The 23,061-nt window shown below is 43.0% G+C and overlaps 1 protein-coding gene across 1 annotated transcript in view; it reads right to left on the bottom strand.

Annotated features, from left to right (window-relative positions):
- The window catches only part of LOC104462463 (ephrin type-A receptor 5-like), a gene marked incomplete at both ends in the record, with an annotated part of 109,028 nt that extends 86,208 nt beyond the window's left edge, over positions 1 to 22,820 (bottom strand). Inside the window, 2 exons of the mRNA XM_010074398.1 lie at positions 558 to 1,221; positions 22,756 to 22,820. Coding sequence (XP_010072700.1) covers positions 558 to 1,221; positions 22,756 to 22,820 — 729 coding nt within the window. The remainder of the gene's footprint in view (positions 1 to 557; positions 1,222 to 22,755) is intronic.
- Between the last annotated feature and the right edge of the window lie 241 nt (positions 22,821 to 23,061).

The following is a 23,061-nucleotide window of genomic DNA, read 5'->3' on the forward strand; positions in this document are numbered from 1 at the left end:
CAGCTTTGTATTAAACTATATACTAGAAAGGAAAATAAACTAGCTTACCATATACCAAATCTTTCTCCCTCCCCCATAGAGCAATAAAGAGAGAAAACACATACTCCTTTAAATACAGAAACAAAGGGAGATCTTGCATAAGGAGATTTAACTCCAAACATTCCCTAAAACAGTCCAGAAAAGAGAAATCAAGCTTCTAAAAAAATCACAAGAAAACCCTAAAATTGAGGAAAAAAGCATCAAAAAACTTTAAATAGCAAATGAAATTGCTATTCCTCATGGACCCAACAGCACAATGCTCCAAAGGTAATAGTGGTAAGCCACATTCTCTCTGCCCACAGCCCTGCAAGCACCACAGGGATCCATACAGAGGTGTCAAGTCCCACTACATCCAGCTAAGGCTTCTCCATGCCATCACCATCATTTGAAGGACCTCAATGGAAGTGAGAACCCAACCCACCATTGGCAACTCAACCAGGCGTGGAAGACATGGAAGAGAAGCAAGCCAAGGCACCACCCGGCTGCCTCAGCGCAGCACCCCCCTTGCAGACCCTTACCTTGGCAGGTGTTGTTCTTCTCCTCATACCCTGCCTTGCACAAGCACTTCCCGATGGGCACCAGCCATTCCCCCTCGGCGCTGCAGTGCATCTTCGGTGCCTCATCTGTCACCGAGTGGTTGACGCAGACTCCCGACACCTCTAGAAGCTGCGAGGAGTCTGCTCCTGTGATGGTGTCTGGAAAGCGGGCCAGGTTGCGGATCACCGACGGACATTTCTTGTAGTACACACGCACAGAGACCAGGGCGATGCAAGCACCCACGTCCTGGAAAGCAAGGTAAAATCCCTTTTTCGTTAGGGGCCCAACATCTCTCACCTCTGTGTTAAGCTTCATGACTCTGTCACCGAGGTCTAACTCCGTGAAGCTCTCATCAGCAGCAATGGTATCAATCTTGATGTATTGGTTTTCTTTGATGTTCCGCCCATCTTCATCATCTGATTCAAAGTAATACATGTTAAAAGTCTCTTTGCAAGTCCCAAGTCCTCCTGGAAGGCTGTTACAGTCCCTCAGGGTGAATTTGAGCTCAATGAAGATGCGGGATGCCCCTTCATTGGAGATCCAGCTGGTCAGAAGCCAGTTGTTCTGATTCTGTTCCATTACCTTGCATACCTGGTATGTGTGTATCGGAGCGTAGTTTTCATCCACCTCACCAATTTCTTCCCACTGTATAAAAAGGAAAAGTATTACTTTTTAGAACAAAGTTACAGGTCTTGTAAAATCATAGCTTTCCCATCCAAGAGCACCTCAGGATTCAGAGGTTCAGGAAGATGTTTAGGGGGAAAATGTTTAAAATGGCAAAATTTTCCGTACTGGAGGCTTGATACATTCCTGATAAACTCAGATAAAAGACCCTTCAGAAATATCAAAGGAAACCTTCTGTTTCAGACATTTCTAAAGTGGGAAAAACATACTGCTGGGTTTGTCCACTAGAACTTTGCTAGGGAACAAAACAAAAGCAGATGGGGCCATGAGCTGGCCTTTCCCAATAGGAGGGGAAAAAAAAAGCAATTTACAGTCTGTCTGGCCATGCTCCCCCAGGCTCCTTTCTACCACATCCTCAAACCACTGCCCAATTCAGTGAAGATGGCCACATTTCTCCAAGCTATTCTCCCCCACCAGCCTGCCAGAAAATCAGCAGAGTGTTGTATGAAATAAATGGGCCTTTGCTCCCCAAGAGCACTAGTCAGGAGAGTTTCTGCTCATGCAAAGAGAAGATTACTTCCAATAAAGGTTACAGGGACCTGAAAATCTTGAGCTGTTTGAACATGCTACATGGGTTTTTAAGCAGAGCTCCAGATAACATCTCCCAGCTGTTTGTGAAAATTATAGCAACTGTTTTTTTCCATTTTATTTTGGCCACACTCTGAAGTGCATCACTTGGAAGAAAGTTTTTTTCTGATCCAGCACACCCCAGTAAGTAGCACTGTGACAGCGCCTACAATAGAGACACAACATTAATGTCTCCTCTCTGCCTTTGAGGGCTGCGGTGTCACATTAAGAGATCAGATTAACACACATAAGTACAGCGAAGAACTCAGCAGGACTAGTGATGGATTCAGTTTTGTCCCTCTCCTATTTTTGACCTGTTTTTCTGCAAGGGCTGAATTCCCAAAGCCTCTTCCATCCTCTGCTCGGCATTGCTGCCCACATCTGTCACAGCTGCAGACAACAGCACAAAGCAAGCACACACAGCATCATCTAAAGGTGCTCCAGTACAAGGTCATAACTGTATTCCAAGCTGCATGTTTTCTAAGGCCAAAGGACAATTTCTGCCATTGGAAATCCAGCCAGAGATGAAGCTGAGAACCTTTTCAACCCAGATGCGGTTACTGCAGAGCTGATGGGAACACCCTCAGAGTCAACATTGTGATTAACTTGTTTCAGGGAAATGCTGTTCTTAAATTTTAAATAAAAAAAGCAGCAACAAGTGGCATGAAAACAACATGATGCTACAGTCCAAAATGAGTTATAAATACCACCAGCAGAAGAGCATCTCCTCTCCTCCCTGACCTGGGAGGTACAAGCAGGGACTCCTGCAAGTTCAGAAGACATGCCCACTGAAATGCGCAGAGTTCACAAGTACCACCAGACTTGTGAGGAACCTTGGAAACATTGAGGACATTTTTGTCATGCTAAGTAGTATGTTAATTTCAAAACCCTTCTATGTCCCTGGGCTTAAACAGTCCATGACCCTACCACGATGAGCATGTACACGCCACTTCACCCTTCCAGGCAGCGCCACAGACTGAGCTGGGGATGTGCCTACAAGCAAAAGCCAGGTGGACCTCTGCAGGGTTCCTGCCTCACTTCTGGGAGAGGCAATAACAACTAGGAAGAGTACGGATACTGAGGAAACACACAGGAAAAGCACGCAAGCTAGCACAGATCTGCAGCTAGCTTCTCCACCTTCCAGTGGATAGGATGGCTTTAGATACATGGAATTAACAAGCTGAAAAGTGCCATTCTTCAACTCCTGTGGCTAACGGCAGTGCTAAAGATGCTGTGCGTATATGCTTCCAAGTGGATTCATTTAACACGAGACTATATAAATGCAAAGCCTTATTTTTATCACAGTGGCAATTCTCAGTTTGCTGAAGAGGGAGGGTCTCCCTCCACTCCCCCCAGTCCAGGCAGGGGTCCCTGTCACCTCAGCCAGAGGGGCTGGTGAGCACCTCCCAGTACAGCCCAGGAAAAACCTTAACGACTTTAATCCTTTGCTTGTTCTGGCTGAAGGTCAGAGGATCACCAACAACCACACACATCAACCAGCAGACACGGAGAAGTGTTAAACTCCAGCAGGAGGTGGTGAAAGGCATTTAAGGGCTGGAAACTGCTCCGTTTTAGCGAGCAGGGATGTGTATGGATGGTCACAGGCTACACAGTGTAACTCCATACGACATTTAGGGAGCACCTTTGTGTATTTCTTTCAGAGGACCGACACTCGCCGTGACTGTGATGTTGCAATAATATCATTACTGAAAACATACTGAAAAACATCTCTTCTTTAATACTTGCCAGATTGATTTTCAAATCATGCACTCCAGAGTTACAAAATTAAGCTCATCTCCATCGCTGCTCCAGTTGTGTTAGTGGGAGTGAACAGAAGTAAGCCCATTCTTTCAGAAACGAAATCCAGTGCTTCTAACGGTTGCTTTCACGCTCGGAGAGCACTTAACACCATGAGGAGGAAGGTCCAAGCATAAACACATCAACTGAGCTGGAGTCTGATCTCAGGCACAAATGAGGCATCACCCACCATCCAGGCTTCAGGATGTGCTGCACTTCCAGCTCTGTACATCCTGCCATCACCACCTGCCATCAAACCCCAAGCAATCAGAGAGCAAGAGGACAGGGAGGTGCTAATGAGGTAAGGCTGCTTATCTCTGTCTAATCCTCAAGGGAAAGCCAACCAGATTTTATCAGATCAGCCGGCTATTGTGCAAAATCTCTGCTCTGTCATTTAATCCCATCTTCTCCTCTATCTGCATGTAGGAGCACAACATTTTTCTCAAAAACATCTTCCTCCCCCCCAGAGACTGCAGGCAGCCTGCCACCCTTTTGCTTTCACATCCCTCCCCAAGGAGAAGGACTTTCTGCCTGGCACTGGCTTCCCAATCACCACAGACCTCAGGAAAGTATTTCAACCAAAGGAGAGGATGAAGTGCTGCGCCTTACAGTTAACAAAAAAGAAAACTCATTTATGAGACAGCATCTCACTGAAATTATTGGCATGAAAAAAATTAAGTACAACTGAAAAATTGTGTAATATTATAATTCTTCTCTGCGACACAGATTTTTTGAGATATAAATCAACCCCGTCTGCAGGATTAAAACAAAAATGCAACATTAATTTGGTGCTAAATGTCTTCTCTACATCTTTAATAGCCCTAAGAAAGAAAACACAAATGTGTTTCAATGGCCTGATGTTAAATCATTTATAGAAGACCTATTTCTGAATCAGAAATTTCCAGTACACTACTGCTGGCAAGTTCACAGCAGCTACAGACAGCACTCAGCTCCATCAACAGGAAGGATGAAATTCATGCAGGCTCTCTGCCTATGGAAAGGCCAAAGATACCACAAATCTAACTGAAAATACAAGAGCTAAAAAAGCATTCAGTGGAGCAGCCTTGGGTTAAATGGACAATTTTAAAACACATTCACCAGCTGTCTGCTACTTAAGCTTGTTTCTCATCTCCAGGATTCCGGAACTGCAATTTGCCAGGGCAACACAGCAAAATGCTGCTTCCCCAAAACCAAGTACTGGCAGCAGGGATGAAAATTTCAGAGCTTTTATTTATTCGGTTTGGGGGTGGTTTTTTCGCAAGGAGAATTTTTGCTACTGGTCTCCAGCAACTCACTCTCTTTAGCAGCCACTAAAGGTGGTATGGAAATATCCAGCCTCTTTCCTAATTCCACATAACCCAGCACTGCTGAAAGAGTAAATAAGACTCACAGGATTTGGCTAAATGCCTAAGAGGGAAAGTGAGCTTTAGAGTATTAAGCAAAGGAGTTCCCAGGGCTTACCTGAAACCTTCCCAGCAGGACTCCCTCCCTCCCAGGGCTGTGCAGCCCACCTCCATTCTCACTATGCCCATCACAGGCTAGAAATAGGTGCAAGCAGCCTCATCCTCTCCCAGTTCATTCTCCACCCCACCACATGGAGCTCTGCAACACACGCATGGTAATTCAGCTATCTGCTGGCAAAGATGTAAAACTGTAAAAGGATTTATGCATTTTCACCTTTTCTCATTTAGAGGAAGGCAAGCCTGGCACAGATCCCAGGCTTTGAAAGTGTGGAAGCACCTGAGATTCTCCACACCCTTTGCCCCCATACAGAGAAGGGTCATTTCACCCCCAGATCCCGCTGTCAAACCCGGCACGAACACATACTGGTGCAGAGGAGAGTGTGGCATGGGGCTGTGCAGTCCCTATGCCAAATTAACAGGGGAAACCTGCCACCCTTCCAGAACAGCAGAACAGCCCGGCACTCAGCTCTGTGCAATTTCATTGAACCTCTGCACAGCTTCATTGACTTCAGCGAGGTCACGTAAGGCTCAATCTCACATAAAAGCCAGGCAGAGCAGCACGCATCTTTTTTCTGCACTGCAGAAGTTTTTGCAGGGCTGTGCTAGATGTAAAGCAACACTGACTGTGTCACCATTTTGCCTTACAGACACTTCAGTCCAAAAATTCAACTACTTCAAAGCCTGTCACCAACACTGGCAGCTTTATCAGCAAGCCCTGCATGGCAGATTTTCAGCTCTGGAGCCACATGATTAAAGGAAAGCCTTTGCTTTAGCTGGGGGTGTTTCAGTCTTCATTAAAAAGGGCGTCATTTGCTCAAACAAGAGCACAAGACAGAAAGAACCCAAAAGTCACCCTATTGTAGGTGTCCCTACGATGCTGACCTCAGGACTGGCAGGACAGAGCAGCTCTGTTTTGAACGCTGCACTGGTGAGAGGGTGTGTACAACCTATAGTACCTATGGATTGCAGCGGAGTCCCACCAGCACCTGATGCAGCACTTGAGCAACCCTGGTCCCCTCTCACAGCAAGAGACAATGATCTGAACCACTCAAGCTGAAGAAAAATGCAGTGATCGAACACAAACCCACAAGTCTGCTCTTCCCGATGGAGGAGCTGTGCCAGGAGAAGAGTCACGGCAAGCAGGTCAAGAACTACAGGACAAACGGTGCCTGCTACATGCCACCTCCAGAGGGAATAAAAGGCAAAATGGCTTTGCTCAGCTCCCCTCCACCACTGCCGGGTCACCGGACCCTGTTTTAAGCAGAGCTCTTCAGCAACAAGTTTTAAGTATTTGTGCCAGCACAACAACTAGGGTTTCAAATTCTGCTGCAGGGCACTGCCACCAGGCAGGATGCTTGCTCACTGGGGCAGCCCCATGGCATCCCCCCTCCTGCCCTGAAATTAAAAAAAAAAATCAGAAATCAAAATGATTAGTGAACTTGGATCAAGTTAGGAAAGGAGAGGAAAAGACAAAGAATCAGTGAAGGGGAAAACAGCAATTTTTACATCCTCCCAACGCATGTATTTAGCATCTTCTCCTCCTGAATTCAAACAAGACGAAGTAGGGACCAGAGAGAAGAAATCAATATGAAAACTGTTCCAAATTAACCCAAACTATTTCTCAACCTCAAACACTTTTTTAATTTACAACATCAAAACAAAAAAACCTGGTATGTGTACAGATGAATTTCTTTCCCAATATCAAGATCCACTTTTACAACACAAAAGCTGCAGAGATTCCTACACAGCCTCTGCCTGGTTTGGGGGGGTTTGGAGCTCATTTTAAGGGCAGGAGTCACTGTCAAAAAGAAAACTACAGTGAGTTCAATGCAAACACTACTCAGCCTGGTGTTTATTAAGATGTTTCAATACCACAAGCAGTTGAACCTGCCCAGGATCCATTTCCATACATCTGATACTCCCCTCACCCGAGGCTCAAGCCTCATTTGGACGGCAATTTTACAACCCAGACATTTATATATTCCGACATGGATTCCTACTGACAGCAGTTACTGCTCAAGCAAAAAACATAATGGAGAACAGACACAGAGGATCTGATTAATCTCCCTACTCAGGCAGAAATCTACTCTAATGAAATTAATTTAAAAAGCAGAGTTACCAAAGAAGGAACTTAACATTTTCTGGTGGTTTGGCACATTCCCCTCAATTTATCCAACTAGGAAAATAAATAAAACCAAAGAAGAATACCACCAGTTTGGCACTACATTTGTCATATTTTACTACTGGATTGCAGTTTTCTGCTATTTCTCAAATGCCACTCTGGCCACTAAGCCTCAGAGCCTGGTCAGCACACAGCCTCAGAACATCCTAAAGTCAGTCACCTGAACTAAATCCCAGTTTCCATGCTCATTACAGGAGATTGCCCAGCCAAGAGCTAAGGCTCATTTTTCATAAACTAGAACATAAGTGGGGAAAATAAAATGCAAAGAGATATGAACTGAAAATTCAAAGCATCTCTTTGAGACGTGCCACATCCAACTACTGAACTTTTTTCTCCATCTATACTAACCATTCACATATTCCCTGCTAGCCCACATGATACTTGCCTAGTAGAGAGCAGACTTAAAAAGTCACTTTACTACCCACCCCAAAACTTAAAGAGCAAATTCTCCCTGCAGCAACATTAGAGAACAGCCAGACACATGCTTTGTGACTGAGGGCAGGAGAGGAATTAGTGAAGATGGGGAAAAGATTAACACTGCATTTCCACTACTAACCATAACTATGCTGGAAGAGAGCTGGGTGAACGCTCACAGCACCATCCTGCTTCATCCCAACTCCACTGCTGACAATCTCACTCCAATCCTCAGAACAACTCAGCAGCAGCTATCAGCTTTAAAAAAAAATATGCAATTTCTATGATAACTTAAGCATCTAGGTGGATACTTCTGCCTCATATGGTGTTTTGGATCATCTGAATTCCACCTAGGTCAAGCTTTCGGCATCCTGCACAGAGACAGGACTGCTAGAAATCCCCCTCCCTCTCACAGTAATGCAAAGTAAGGATCTCACACAGTCACGCTGCTTAGAGCAAAAACACCAAATAGGGAAGATCCACAAACTGTGAGATTAAGCATGACTGCTCCTCAGAAAGTGCTGTATGGGAAGATGTAACAGAAGTCACTTAAAATTACAGGATGAGTTTGATAAGTTGATTATGTTTAAACACTTGAATTTTCTGTTTCAACCATTCTTCCATATTCTTTTATGTTTGGAATATGGATATACCTTCTTTCATTTCTGCAGTAGGTTATGCAGCAGACTTCTCAGTAAAAGCCCCTTGGTGTGATATTTTGCAAAGGTTTTGACAATTCCTGGGTTGCTCTGCACTACTGACAAGAAAAGAAACGATTCAGATGATGTCTGTAAAGCTGAGATAGCATCTCAAAACACAAGCAGTGATTTGCTAAAGCAAGTCCCACCCAAGCCTGTAAGAGGAATTAAAATCTTAAAAGTTATTTGCAGAACACACCTATGATGAAATAATTACCCGTTCAGAGACCAGCACTGTTCAAGCTGCTGAAAAATGAAGTGACATCAGGACAAAGTCACCTAGACTTTGCACACCAAGATGCAATGGAAAAAAATGAAATTGGGACAGAAGTTTCGCTCAGACTTTGACTATTTGCATGATCAATGAAAGATGTCAGGACCAGCATCCAAATGGAAGGGGAACCCAGCTGGAGGTTAGTGCAACTGAAATGAGAAGTGTCAGCCACACGCCTCATCAGAGACTGCTCTGACCCCTTCCCAGAACAAAACACTCAGGGTGTTATTTGCAAGCTTCATCTCCACCCCCACCCTTTTTATCTTTTTTTTTAAGCTTTGAAATTCTCCATACATACGAATTAAAATATCCATTTCACACCGCAGTCCACCAATTGAGGCTAAGACAGAGAGAAGCATGAAAGAGGCAATGAAGAAACAATGCCATTAAATCATTTTTCACTGCTTAATGGAACACTCACTGCAGAATAATTTAACAAATGCTGTAACAAATACTGCTGACACCACACAGTTTAAGACTGGAAGACTGACAGATTTTCAGGACTCACAGTATGACCTACATTCTAGATTTGTAACCAAACACTTGGATTTTCAAAGCTTTTGGGATACTGTGTTCACATTACTCACCACTGATTGTACCAAGAGGGTCACAGAACTATTTTCAAAAGCAGCAAGGACAAAAGATTTCCTTGTTATTCTAATTCACATCCTAATATTTAAAGAAGTCAAAACTTACTTGGGGCTTCTAATTGCTCACTACAATTGGAATAACACTAAACATTTGGCCTATTTTTAATGCACACAACAGTAAAAATTTGCAAGGGAAGAGAAGGAAGAAATACTAGTTCTGCAAAATCCTTCATCTTTATCACTGTCATCAGCTATCTAAACTTTCCTGAAAGTGAGGATGCATTTTTAAAGAGTTTCCATTTTACTAAAAGAGGAAAAAATACTTGACCAAAAGGGCCTTTCATAGAAAAAAAAATTGATTAAGCTTCTCATTTTTCTAATGTTTCAGGCAAAGTAAAACATCAGAAAACATTACCCATGTGCTGCGCTGGTGAAGCGTAACCTCTCAGGCACACACCAAATTTGAGTACATTATAGACAGCCCATGCACCGTATCAGACCCTCCAGCAAACACATTATTTTGCCCCTGCTCCCTGGTCTCTAATCTACCCAAAGCTTTTCATAGAGATAATATTACATCCATGGCTTAGGCCTTGACAACTGCACCCATAAATCAATATTAAATCTTGCATTAATCATCCTTCTGTAATCAGTGGCTATTCAGCACAAATTTACATCTCATTTCTGTTGGCCAAACAGCCACATTAGAGCTCTGAAGCTTATTCAGGCTTAAATGATTATATTCCCCTAATAAACACTGAAGTCCTCACAGTCCGGCCGCTGTGAGCCGCATTAATGACACGCCGTGGCAGCAGAGGCCATCCCAAAGTCAGCTTCGTGCAAGGCTACGAGCAGCAGCCCCCACGCCAAAGAGATTGGGCATTTCCAACGCACCCAGAGAGAAGCGCCAAAGACATTGGGCATTTCCAACGCACCCAGAGAGAAGACACAGAGGCTGCTCTGCCTGTGCAGACCCTCTGACGGGAAGCAGCGCGCACAGCAGGCACGTACACCATGCCACTTATTGCACCTCCTCCTCCATTCGTCACCTCTTGACTACACGAGGTTAACAGTAAGATGACCAAATCCCAGATTTTCTGCAGAGCTGTTTGCCAGGGAGGCAGCGAAAGGAGGCAGGCACAATTCCCTGCGTGCTGAGCACCTTGCAACTGTCACCAAAACCAAAGAAGCTGTTAAGAGGCTGAACCCTGCAGAAAATCCACTTTTCCCATTTGTCAGACAGCTGTAACTTTATTCACAGCACCATCAAACTGGGTCTTAGCATGCTGTTCTTTGATCATCCCAGAATTAGGCATTACATTTTTAATACCTGACTACAACTTTTTCCTTCATTTTTGGGTTGCTCTCGCTGCTTCATGCAACAAAGACTATCACTTACGCAGGATTACAGTAAGCAGCTAAAACACCATCAGTTCGGGGCAGATTTTGCTTGTTCTTGCCTCCAATCCCTATAGTGAAACAATCTATCCTGATTGAACAAAGAATAATTATTTAATTAAAGATCCTCAGCAGGCCTACATTATTAAACTGGCATAAAAAGCCCCACATCAATTGTATATTCACTTTCGGTTAAGGCCTGTATCAGTATGCTAAGATCTCAAAACGAATGAGCAGAGTGAGTTTATTATGACTGTTATTAAGTACTTACCCACTACAGGTAATAAATTATACATGTGGATGCTGTTATGTTTATTCCACAACATAATGCAACTTTTAGTTCCTTTTCATTCTATGGGACTTAATCCCCACCACATCAGGCTTATGTTGCTATTTAAATAAAGCACCACAATTACAAGGATGTAAATATATCAGACACAGGTACAGCCTGGACCACGATGTTCCTTTAAAGCTGGAATTAAACATGGGTGTGCTCATTTCTTTATGATGGGTGTCCTATATTCTACGATCTCAGGAAAGAGACATTTCTGGAGAGGTTCCATACTTCATCAGCTATTTTTCCTCACCTGCAGTTCCTGCTGCTCCAGGCTCTCTTCTGGCACCTGACAGCCTCTGAAGAACCAATTTAACACCAACACGGCATGGCTAGGAAAGCAAATACAATCACGTGCTAAATTTTGAGCTGAGATGTCCGCAGTGCAAAAGTGAATGCTGCTTCAGCAACCAACTGTGATAATGCAAAGTCCAGGAAAGCTGCTTTACAAAAAGAAACTGAAAAATGTGGAAGAATGGCTCTACTCAGTGACCACTTCACACAAACATGAAGTTACAAACCCAGTTTCATTATTTTAATGTTAAACCATGAAATCAACCCCCTTTCAATCTTTGTCTCTTCAGCTTCAGACTCTGAGTGGAACTGGATGCATGTTTCACAAAGCGTTGAAGCTTGAAAGGAAAACGATGAATGAGCGCACTTTTAAAAATAAAAGTACAATTCTCAGATTGAAGCTTGAAAGGAAAAGGATGAATGAGCACACTTTTAAAAATAAAAGTACAATTCTCAGAGGAAGAACTAATTAGCATAGGAAACAGCACTTCTACAGGTTAATTGACATCATCCTTCTTACCAAAACCCAAACACAGTGAAAGTTAGCTGAAGAAATGGCACTCAGATGTTGAAAAGTTGCCCCCATAGTGCACAATACATAAAGCTTTAAAATTAGCAAGAGGAGGCATAGCAAGATCCATTGACTGAGAACTGAAGTTTACCCAATTCAAGCTAGAAAGATTAGTTTGTTTTCTAACAAAGACAGCTTGCTGTTGGCACAAGCTACCAAAGGACATGGTAGACTCACCATAAAACTAAATCCAAGAAGAAATCCCTCTCCAGAAGATGCACTGTAGGTCAAACCAAGTTTACATACCTGCTGCAAGGACCCCTGAAGCACAGAAGATACAAATACATCATGTCGACAGCCCCACTGCCCTTAAATCCTATGAAGCTGTACCACCATTACCTTCAGCCACACGTTCATAAACCTGCTTATTTCTAAATAAGAACCAGTGAATACTGTAGTATTGTGCTTTTTTCCACTTGATTGTTTTACTCCACCAGCAAGGAAACTGTAATTCAGTAAGGAACAGCATGTCTAGAATCTCAATGATCTGCAATTAACATATTTGAACAGCAGTGAGTTGCCCAACTTTCTTTCCTAAATCATTTTGATTACTGATGTTTTTACTGTAACGTGGGGGAAAAAACTAGCTCAGGTCTCAGATTTAAAACTGCACAGAGCAGAGAAGAAAGGAAATTTGCCAAGTAATAGCTTCAGTCACAGCATCATGTGTGAAAAAATTGTTTTCACTCTGTTTTCTCTTTGCTACTTTATTTTTGAACAAACAAAACAAAGGTTAGAAAAAAGGAAGGAGACAGTCTGTTTTCTAAAGGCAACAACGAAGACTCAGCTAGCTTTGACTCATTCTCAGTTCAAGAAAACACAGGACACCTACGGCACTAGCACCCAACTTGGGTCTCAGCTGCTTGCTTTATCCTTGATCCACGTGGACACTACATGGTCTTCCAGCAGGGACACATGCACCATGGAATTCCTCTGGGAAAAGCCCCTCTCATACAAAAAGGTCAACACAAAGCTTCTGTCTTCTGCCAAAGACCCTCTACATCACCTGGAGAGATGCACAGTGACTTGTGCTCAAAAGGGGCAGAGAACAGAGGGGTCCAAGAGGTTTACCTGGGGCAAGCGGCATCAGGAAAAACAGTTTTGCCAACACTGAGCAAGGGCTGCTCAAGATTCCCTCCTTTCTGTCCAACACCTTCACCACAGAAGCCTTTTACAAACATTACACAAGCAGCATCATAACCAAATCCCCTGGGGGCTCAAGACATTTGCCAGTTGAGTACACTTACTCCGAGAAACAGGCTCTGCCAGGCTTACTGTGACTCTAAAGGACACAACAGCTCCTGCCTATCTCTGCTGCCTGTCCACATCGAGACTACCCCTCCGAGTTAAATATACCAGACTCTCAACAAGCAGCATTTGGAAATTTAATATATAGGGCTTGGGAAGCTGCACTTACAGACTGCATAATGGGCACAGATATTCAATTATCATTAAAATTAATAAGTAGGACAACAACCAAATCCCCTGACGGGTTTTTATTATCTCAGTCTGGGTATTTTTCAGAATTACTCTGACACATCCAGTCACCAGGCTCTGGCCAAGAGGCACAAGTCGCTCCTTTGCCCACTGCTGTCTCCTTCGCACTGGAAACATCATAGTATCTGACATTAAAAAGAGACAATAGGTACCACACAAGGAGATGGATATCTGAAATTGCGCAAAAAGGTTTGATTTGGTCAGAAATCCATTTCCAAGTCAACTATTCATTCTGTTCCTGTTCAGCAGCTCTACTCTGCCTTGCTGTAACTCTACGGCACACCAACTGCAGCCACTGCTTTCTCAAGGAGGCACCGACCTGCTCGCAGTCACCTGCCCCATCACCTAGCATCAGGTATCAATGACGGCAACTCCTTTATTTACTGCTCATCTGACAAGACATCTATTGTGATTGACACAATAACTAGTAACTGTTTTCTAAAATATCCTTTATCGCTTTTAGGTTGATTTCCCCCATACTAGAGCCAAAATCATTAGGGCTTTTCCCCAGCTGCTGTATTAATCAAGATCCATATTTTTAAGGATGTAAAATAAACTCCAGAATTAGCAGAGACATAAAAAGCAGCTATGCTGCCATTGACGTTAACTACACAGGAACATTCAGTTATTCAATCTGGCACCAAAATAAAGCAAACAGTAAACCAGAAGGAGACTGTAATGAAGTGACTTTATCCCACAGGATTACGCTTATGATTATGACTTCAGTTGGGGAGTCTAGAAGGATTTGAGACAAACCGAACAATCTTGCATTATTGTAATGATTTGTAATCACAACACTGGCTATGATTTACAGGCTTACTATACATTTGCATTGCAATCAACTGAAACAGTCAGTTCATGCCCTACAATTTGTAACAGCACTTAAATTTATGTCTTGCCAGGAGCTCCAACAGCTGCCCAGTCATGAACAGTTTGGAGGTTTGAAACCAAGGCAAAGCACTCGAGTGTGAATCTTCCCAAATTTTTTAAAAAATAAAGCTAAAACAAAAACCAAAACTGAACATCCTCAAGGTTTATGAACAGAAGGCCAAGGGCCACATTTTTGCTGTCCTTTGCTGTTGACCGAGCCAGGAGCAAGCAATGCTGAGCCGACATCGTGCACAGCAGAAGCTATTTCGATGGCCCTCCAAACTGCAAGGGGCAAACTTCAGGAATGGCAGGAACTCTGGCAGGAAAGCAGGAGAATCACAGCATCAGTGCCGTGACACAGGCTGAATATACAAAGATGAACTCCCCAAAAATACAAACCAAAAAAAGTGAAGTTCCTGTGAAAAAGGCTAGCAACATCAGAAGAAATGCAGCTCTTCCTCACAACTGGAAGTGGATCCTTGCAAATGGATTAACCGTGTACAGCAACATCGCTACTGTTCAATTTGTAAAATGAAGAGTTTAATACAATCAAGGCAGTGGCCCGGCACTTGCTGGAGTAAAGAACACAAGACAGAAATAACCAGGAATGCACAAATCAAATGCTTATCGGAGCATTTTGGCAAGAAACGGGGACCTAATGATACTTTTCTTCTTGGAAAGCATCAAAAGGAGGCAAGTCAAGGGCTGTGCTGGGAGCATTACAGCCTGGTCTGACAGAGGCAGATAAAGCCACCAGCAATCTCTGCTCCTCACCATCACTATCCCTCTCCTGGGATCTGCCCCAGAGGCTCCCAGCTCAGCTGGCATCTCCTTGTCCTCCTCCATCAAGACACTGACGCACAGCACCCACTTTTTGGAGTGGGGGGCTCACTTCATTCCTACCCCCAAGCCTGGTGCTGGTCCTCTGCAGCTACCCAGCAACTTCTCCCTGGACAATTCCCCAAGATCACCCAGGGTAGGTGAGGGTGTACACGTTAACACAAGTGTCATTCACTCCTAACCCTAAGTAAGCCACTACTACATCACTGATGTGTTTTCAGTGAACCATCTTGAAATAAGAGTAACAAACAGGAATTTCCCATTGCACATGGAAAAAAATTGTTCTTTTCCCCAAATGCTCACAAAACCCCACAGGACGGCAGGGTCTTTATTTTTTGAGGGGTTTTGTTAGGGCTTTTTTTTCTCCCCCAAACCCTCTGACCAGGCAAGGGAAGCAGCAGCCTGATCATGTTTGGCAATTTTGATGCTCACTGTTCAGCCCACGGGGTACAATTGATCACAGTGCTTGGCAGGGTACAACGTCACAGCGGTAACGCAGAAATGACCGATAGCAGGTGTCACTCACGTTCCCTTCCACAGCCCTTCATCATTCGTATTGGCAAGCACCTAAAAGCTGGTGAGAGGAGCAACCGCCTTCCTTTGGAGAAGAGTTAACACACAACCCCCAGCAGAATGCATCTGCATCCACGTGCACTCCTGGTACTTGATCCCTGATCTGTTTTGCTACAGTATTTTCAATATTAAAACCAACAGATCTCGTGACTACTGCCTGCTTTAGTCAAACACACTAACTTGTACAGCTCAGCATGCTTCTGCCCTCAAAAATTAAGATATCTTAAGAGAAATGAAGACTATAAGAACCAAATATTTTGAGGTAAGGAGAGCTTCCAGCTAAAATACTGATATTTTCTTTTGCTAGCCAGAAACCCAGCCCAACCCGCACTATGTGGACATAGCCTTCAGCAACTGAAAAACATCCCAGTTCTGTGACCAGGACAAGCAGAGAACACAAGAGCTGCTGTTTTCAATCTCCAAAAATCCTGACCGCTCCCAGTAATAAACTGAAAAATAGATCAAAGTTGCAGCCTTAGATGTTCAGCTGCTGAACTATGTCTTGAATAGACACATATCAGCAATTTGCAGTAACAGAAGTCAATCATAAAAAGCTCTCCTTGCTGGTTTTAAGCTAGGTGATGGGTCTTCAAAAGCCCTCTAATTTTCATTGTCTTCATTCACTGTGCAACACACAAGGTGACCACTAGCCATGAACACCAAACAGCAGCTTCCATATTAACACTTTTTTCAGGAATTTTGCATTCTAAAACATTCTCCTCCCAGACAAACCCACCATGCATTTCTGAAGTTAGCATTCAATTTACTTCATGCTCTTTGAGCTGGCTTTCTTGAAAGAGTAACATGAAAAGAAAACCAACTTCCCTTCATTATAACAGGGACACTACAGAAATCAAACAGGACTGCAGCCTTTAGTTACCCAAAAAAGCCATTAAACTGAATAAAAACATATGCAGTCAAACAGGGCAAGAACAAGGTCACTGCATTTTAGGTCTTATCAAAGGATTATGCAATTAAGTCATATACTGATACATGTATTTAGCAAATGGAGTAATAAGTAACATAATTAACATACTACAGGTTCATCAACATAAACTATAAAACCCTAATGTATGTTTTATAAACCCTGGGCTGTGGCATATGCATTCTGTAATGGAAATATTTTTTCCTGCAAAAATTTCAGATTCTCCACGACAGCACTAAGTTTATACATTTTAATCGTACCGTTACTAACTGCTGGATACCAGTATTTCTACTACTGGCACAAAAGTAACAGAAAACAATGGGTTTAGAAGATAAAGCTCTTCAAAGCTGCTTTATCCCTAAGCGTAATTCTTAGACACCAGAGGAAAAAAAAGACTTTTTAGCCTGAAAGAAGATTACTGTTTGCCCAATAAGCCTGCGTGGAGGAATCTAATGCTGACAACTGTATTTACAAAAAGATATACAGAAGGATCAGCCTTCATTTCTTCTGTGGTGGATTTTCAAGACCAGGATAGTAATACATTATTGTAGTAATATATTTCTAGCAGAGATAAAGACTTGCTTTATTCTTAATCTTACTAGTATTAATTTATTTTACAGTACCTTAGAGTACTCTAGGTGTTTTAGATCCTCTTTAATAAGACCTATGCCTCACCAGATGCTGCTTACCAAATAAAGGCTTGATTCATGTCAACAGCATACAAACCAAAGGGCAACTCAATGAGAGAGTCCAGGACAACAAATTTAAGAGCATTCTCAAATGGAGTGAGAAGATTAAACTTCAGAAGGGAAAGAAGATATGAGAAAGGACATGAATAAAACAGTGAGGCTACTCAATGGGAACTGTTGTCTAGCATGAGGTACACTCGTTTAAGAGGAGCTGCACACCACAGCCAATCTGTTGGAGGCATTAGAAGAGGGGATCTAGAATACAAGGTGTTGAATGAGTAACAGTTATCTGGTTTGTAAGCAGGGCAAGGAAAAAAAAAAGCTATCTAGGATCCACCCTAGACAGACCTGGGAGAAGATTTCAGACAGCAGGTAGAGGGCTAGAAATGGCCAAAACGATCCCCTGGCTTGTTCATCGAGAAGAGGGGAACTCTGCTTGTCCAGAGTAACAGAGATGATGGTCTGACCCGCTGTTGGAGACGTCCAGTGAAAGAAACCCCACATCTGCCCCAACACTGTGCCAGTAGGAAGTATTTTCCTTCAAATTTAACCTGAAGCAGCTTAGCTGAAACAAAGCCTGGTTTGCTTGTTCTACCCATTGCAAAGCTGGGCAAGAGTTCACTCCTCTCTTCTCTGCATCCCTCAAGCTGGCTGTGGGAGAGTTCAATACCCTATCCTGCACCCAACTCCATCTCTGCAAGACGCATCTCTCCATTGCAGAGCTGATCTCTTTAGATTTTGATTGATATATTCAAACTCTGTGAAACACGTGCAACTCCACAAGCACGGGTGAGGCCACTGACTCACCAGGGAAACCCACCAATCCCAACAGCAGGGAGCTGGCCAAATTCATTTTACTTTAAGGAATCCTAAGGGAAAACCACCCCCCCCACACACATATATTTGAACTCTACTGAACACATCATCCCACAAATTATTCATCTAAAAATCATTTATTCTGTATATAATGGAAAAATTTAAGTACAGCTTTGGCTTGGATTACTCTGTTTTAACTATCTAGATGTGCACTATGTTTCTCACTAACCTGTGCACACACAGAAGCATGCACGCATGAAGTAGCCAGATTGGAGGATTTTAAGGAGTCATTAATATATTTTTTTCAGACACTCAGATCTTATTTTTCCCCATTATGTTCCCTGCTGCAGTATGAATCGCATTCTTGCCATATTAGCTTATCCCTCTGCTTCCTCTGCTATGCCGGTCACAGCCGAGCAGCAGCATTTGCAGGAAAAAACTCCCACAGGCTGCCAAAAGTACTGCCCTGGAAATGCCAATTATAATCATATCTACATGACACAGCTCAATGGTGCCCAGAATCCTCCTTCTCCTTTCACTGCCCCCTGTTCCTCCCCCTTTATTTTACTTCTATCCCTGAGGGCAAACACTGTCTCCAATCCAGGATTCCCGTATAAAATCTCTATCTGAACTCGGATCAACAGAGAGCAATGCGAATCTATTTGCAAGCCATGCTGAGTCATCTAAACCACCATTATTTTTAACTTCAAAGAGGCACCCTAGGGTACCTGGCCTCAAAAAGAATGAGCCAGAAATGCTGCTCACAAAAAAAAAAAAAAACCACAAAAAAAAACACCCACAACAACAACAAAAAAAAACACAACTTAAAATCAAACCCACCAGTGTCCTACATACACAACAGGAAACTTGCAGACTCAACCTGTCTGACTTTACCCCCCGACTGTCAGTATTTAGTCTTTCTGACCACCAAAAGCAGGGACCATTGCTTTCCTTCTCACTGTTCACATGCAGTAAGTCAGCTAGCTCTTATTTTCTGCTATGAATAAAGAATTAGGAGTGATCCCAGCATTCCCTAGCACTCCACAGGACCAGGTTCCTCAGTGCATGTTTATTTTCCTGTCTGAGCTTAAAAAAAAAACAATTCCCAGCACATGGAGCTGTGCAATGAGCCCCAGCACACAGCCAGTACCCCCAGGACCACAGAGGCTTTCCTGTTCTGGGCTACAGGAAGGTCAGGGAAATCAATAGGAGGTGGAGGAGATGGGAGAGGACCCATTACACAAAAGCAAAGCAGGTGTGCAGCATTCTGATTTGGAAAGAAAAGAGTACTTCTAATTTGTAAAGAACTAAGTTTTAAAGTCCTGAAAGGAGGGAGGGTCTGAAACAAGTAAATCAGCACTATTATAGCCACTGAAACAAAAATCAGATATAATCACTGAAGAAATCAAGCCAGGTAAAAGAAAGCATTTATTTTAATCAGCAACTTTTGCAATTATCTGGATATTGTTGAAAGTAGCTACATTTTCACTTGCCAGACTAAATAAACAGCACAGGTTTACAGAGGGCTCTTTGTAGCTTCACCCCTGCTATGGCTTTGCAGGGAATCAAAATGCATCAGGCAGAGCCTCCTGCCAAATCAAGGGAGGAAAAGAGGCGATACAGCCCAAAACACTGCCCAGCCCAACCCGGCTATTTCTGTCCCAGCACCTACCATTGTTTCCTCCTTCTCTGAGCTTCTATATAATAAAAAGGTACATTTAGCACAGGCAGCTTCTATAGGTCAGATCTAGTCAGTGTCGCAGCCTTATGTGACGCACACCATGTCCCCAGCCTTGGCAATGGAAGCGGCACCCCAGGAGCCAGTCTGGAGGTAAAAGACTTAGAGCTGTTATACAAGCCTGAGCTTTAATAAAGAAACCTGACTGGTTCTGTTCACATGCTTGGAAGGCTTCCTACTGCACAAGAGGGACCAGACTGTGCTGATACAGGCTCTGGTACTTCCAGTAACCTCCTTCCAGGTAAACTTACATGAGCGGCAAAACAGAGTCAAAATTGACCCTTTGACATGTAATGACAGCATCAATTCCTGACTTGTGAGCTACAGAAGGGGCAGCATTTCCATGCTGACCGTGCTCCACTGGCAGGGAGAAGGTCCCTTTCCAGAGCTGCATGGCTGCACAGCCCTTACAAGGGCTTTGCTCACACTACCAGCACTGGAGGTTTAAGAGCCGACAGCAGGGCTGCTGCAAACCACTGAAACAATACAGCCATGGAAGGTCTCCTTGAGTAGCTACCAGGATTTATTAACCCTTCAGAGCAAGCTCCTTCAGCTTGACTGGACCTCTTACCCCCTTTGTTTTTGGGGGGAAGGGGGTGTATGTGTTATTTTTTAAATAAATGGCAAAATCTGTTTTCAAAACCTTCCAGCTTGAGCCTTTGTGATACAGATAACTTCTCCCAGGCACTTCCATACAACTAGAAAGACTGAACACTTGCTTTCTTTACCAGCAGCTGTGTTCCTGGTACAAACTCCTATTTCTAGCAGATGTGGTTCTAGGAAAAATACTAAATTTCCTTATGATTCATAATAAAAGCCAAGTGGAGAAGCAGCAATGCTAGAAGAGTTGAAAGCTACTTCAAAAGCTGATGTATCTTCAGTTGGAACTCTATCACCATTGAAATTGCTACCAAGTACTCGAAAAGTGGCATAGATTCTGCAGGATGCTATTACTAGGACTAATAAAATACCATGCATGGAAAGCTTCCTTCAGCACATGGTCTGTATCTACACACAGCAGTGTTGTAAAGTGTGACACTAAGACATTTCTGCTCCTTTCCTTGATAAGGGACTGTGCCAACAGATCCACAGATTCCAAAAATTTTCCCGAAGAGGACATTCTAAGATAAGTTTGTACAAGAATACCTCAAGAAGAGCTGGCATATCTCTGATCTCCATTAAAGCCACTCCTTCATTTTTCGAAATTGAAATCCTGAAGTGAGAGTTACTTAAAATATTTATGCAAGGTAGATCTTTATAAAAGATTAAGCAAACAGAGTATTGGGCTACCCTCATGAATTTTTATGATGTCCCACAAAAACAAAGAAGATCAGGAGGAGATTTCTGGAAATTTAAGGAAAAAATACTCCCTATTCATCCAGTAAGCACTAATATGGCATTCATGAGCGCACTTCCAGGGGCTGTTTGGAAGTTGAGTTTGTAAATACAGAAAACGTTTTCACATTTCTGTACGTGAAAAAAAACACAACTGAGGCTTTTACATAGGATATTTAGCTTTTCATTTACTTATCTACACATAAAGAAGTCTTCTCAGTTCATCAGGCCTGGTTATTTCTCTACCGACACTCCTGTAAGGACAGTGGGATATACAGCAACTGTGGTTTATCTCTTAGGAGAAATACCAACAGGTGTTCAAAAAGGGAAAATCTTCCATTCAGAAGCAGATATCAGGATCTTTATGGCATGCCATGGCACCAACACACTGCTCTGCCAGCATGTCTGGAACTGGTTATTCTGACATGCACAAACATAAGGAGAGTAAATTTAGTTCTCAGCTTTAAATCAATAGAGAAAAAGTATTGCTACAGACCCCGACCACAACAGGATGAGATCTTGAACTGAGTTCAGAATAAACTCAGCTCCCCATGTAGCTTTTACAGTCCTGCCAGAACCAGTGCCTGCAAGTATGCAGCTTGTCTGAGTGTGGCTGCCACTTCTACAGCCTTTCATGTACTCAGAATACACCCAACACCAGATTTTAATTCACTGTGTAAAATATACACACAGGGTTGGCTGTGTTTTGTATAAACATTGCCACCATTTTTATGACAATCAAACCGGAGTCCAAGACAGTTGTGCAGCCTGTTTCAGCTGGTGTCTAAAACTCTGGAATAACACATTCTGGAAATATGCTTTGCTGGGGGGTACAAGTCACACAGCGTTTCTGTCTTGGGATGCTTTCTCATCTCACATTGTGCTCATGGCTCCTGGGGATAGAGAGAAATACTCAGCACCGTGCAGGAGTCAGCCTTTCAAGACTGTATGAAAGCTCCGTTACAATACAGCAATGAGGATGCCCCAGACAAACCAAAGACCCAAAGTGACAGCAATGACCGTCAATGGGACGCAGTCAGGACAGGCAGACACACTGGAGGGTGTTAATGCATCCCAACTCCAGTTCTTGTTTCAGGCATCAGATTAGGTGGCCAGGTTCCTTTACCTCAGTACAGTCAATGGAAAGAGACAGAAGCTCTTCAAGGTGCTTAAAACTCAGCTCCTGTTCCAGTGCTATCAGCTCCCAGAATTTTATCATAACCCTGAGGCGTATTTCTGAACAGTTTAAAGCTAACAGTAATGTGCCAGACCCTGCATTTCAGAACAAAACTTCCAGAAAATTGTGCTGTACATTTACCCCAAAGGCTCAAGAAGAAAATAGGAATTTATAATTTAAGAGAACTAAATAACCTCATGGATTTTCTTGGTGAGGGGAGGATTGAGGGGGCTGACTCATGACTTTTTTTGAATACTTGTGGCTGGCTCTACTGCATAAATAAATCAATCCCCTAGCCACACAGCTCCATTTTTCCAGTCACAGCTTGTTGTTTTATTTTTTTCCTTCCATTGTTGACAAATCACTCCAGGGAGTTTTTAAACCCAGTAGTCTATTTTCCGAATGGAAACTATTAGTATAATTTGTGAGAGTAAGCAAACAACAGAGACTTACCCCATTTTTTGGGTAGGCTATCCATCCTAGATCCCCCATTACCGTGCGTGAGTCCAGTAAATTCACTGAAAATAAGAGGAAAAAACCAGTTAAAGATGGATGGATTACAAATTTCAGTAAATATTTCAGGATTTGGGCAGCTACAGTGAACAGCCTGTTTATCCTTCAAGTACTTATTATCTAGTCTTTTGCAGGAAATAAATACATATATGTACAAATACATACATGCACACTGTGTTCACATGTATAAGGCATATGGTATATAAATATACACAGATGCACGTTTATACACACATTTCTTCTCAG

The sequence above is a fragment of the Pterocles gutturalis genome, unplaced genomic scaffold, assembly GCF_000699245.1.
Source record: "Pterocles gutturalis isolate BGI_N339 unplaced genomic scaffold, ASM69924v1 scaffold18417, whole genome shotgun sequence".
Lineage (NCBI taxonomy): Eukaryota > Metazoa > Chordata > Aves > Pterocliformes > Pteroclidae > Pterocles > Pterocles gutturalis.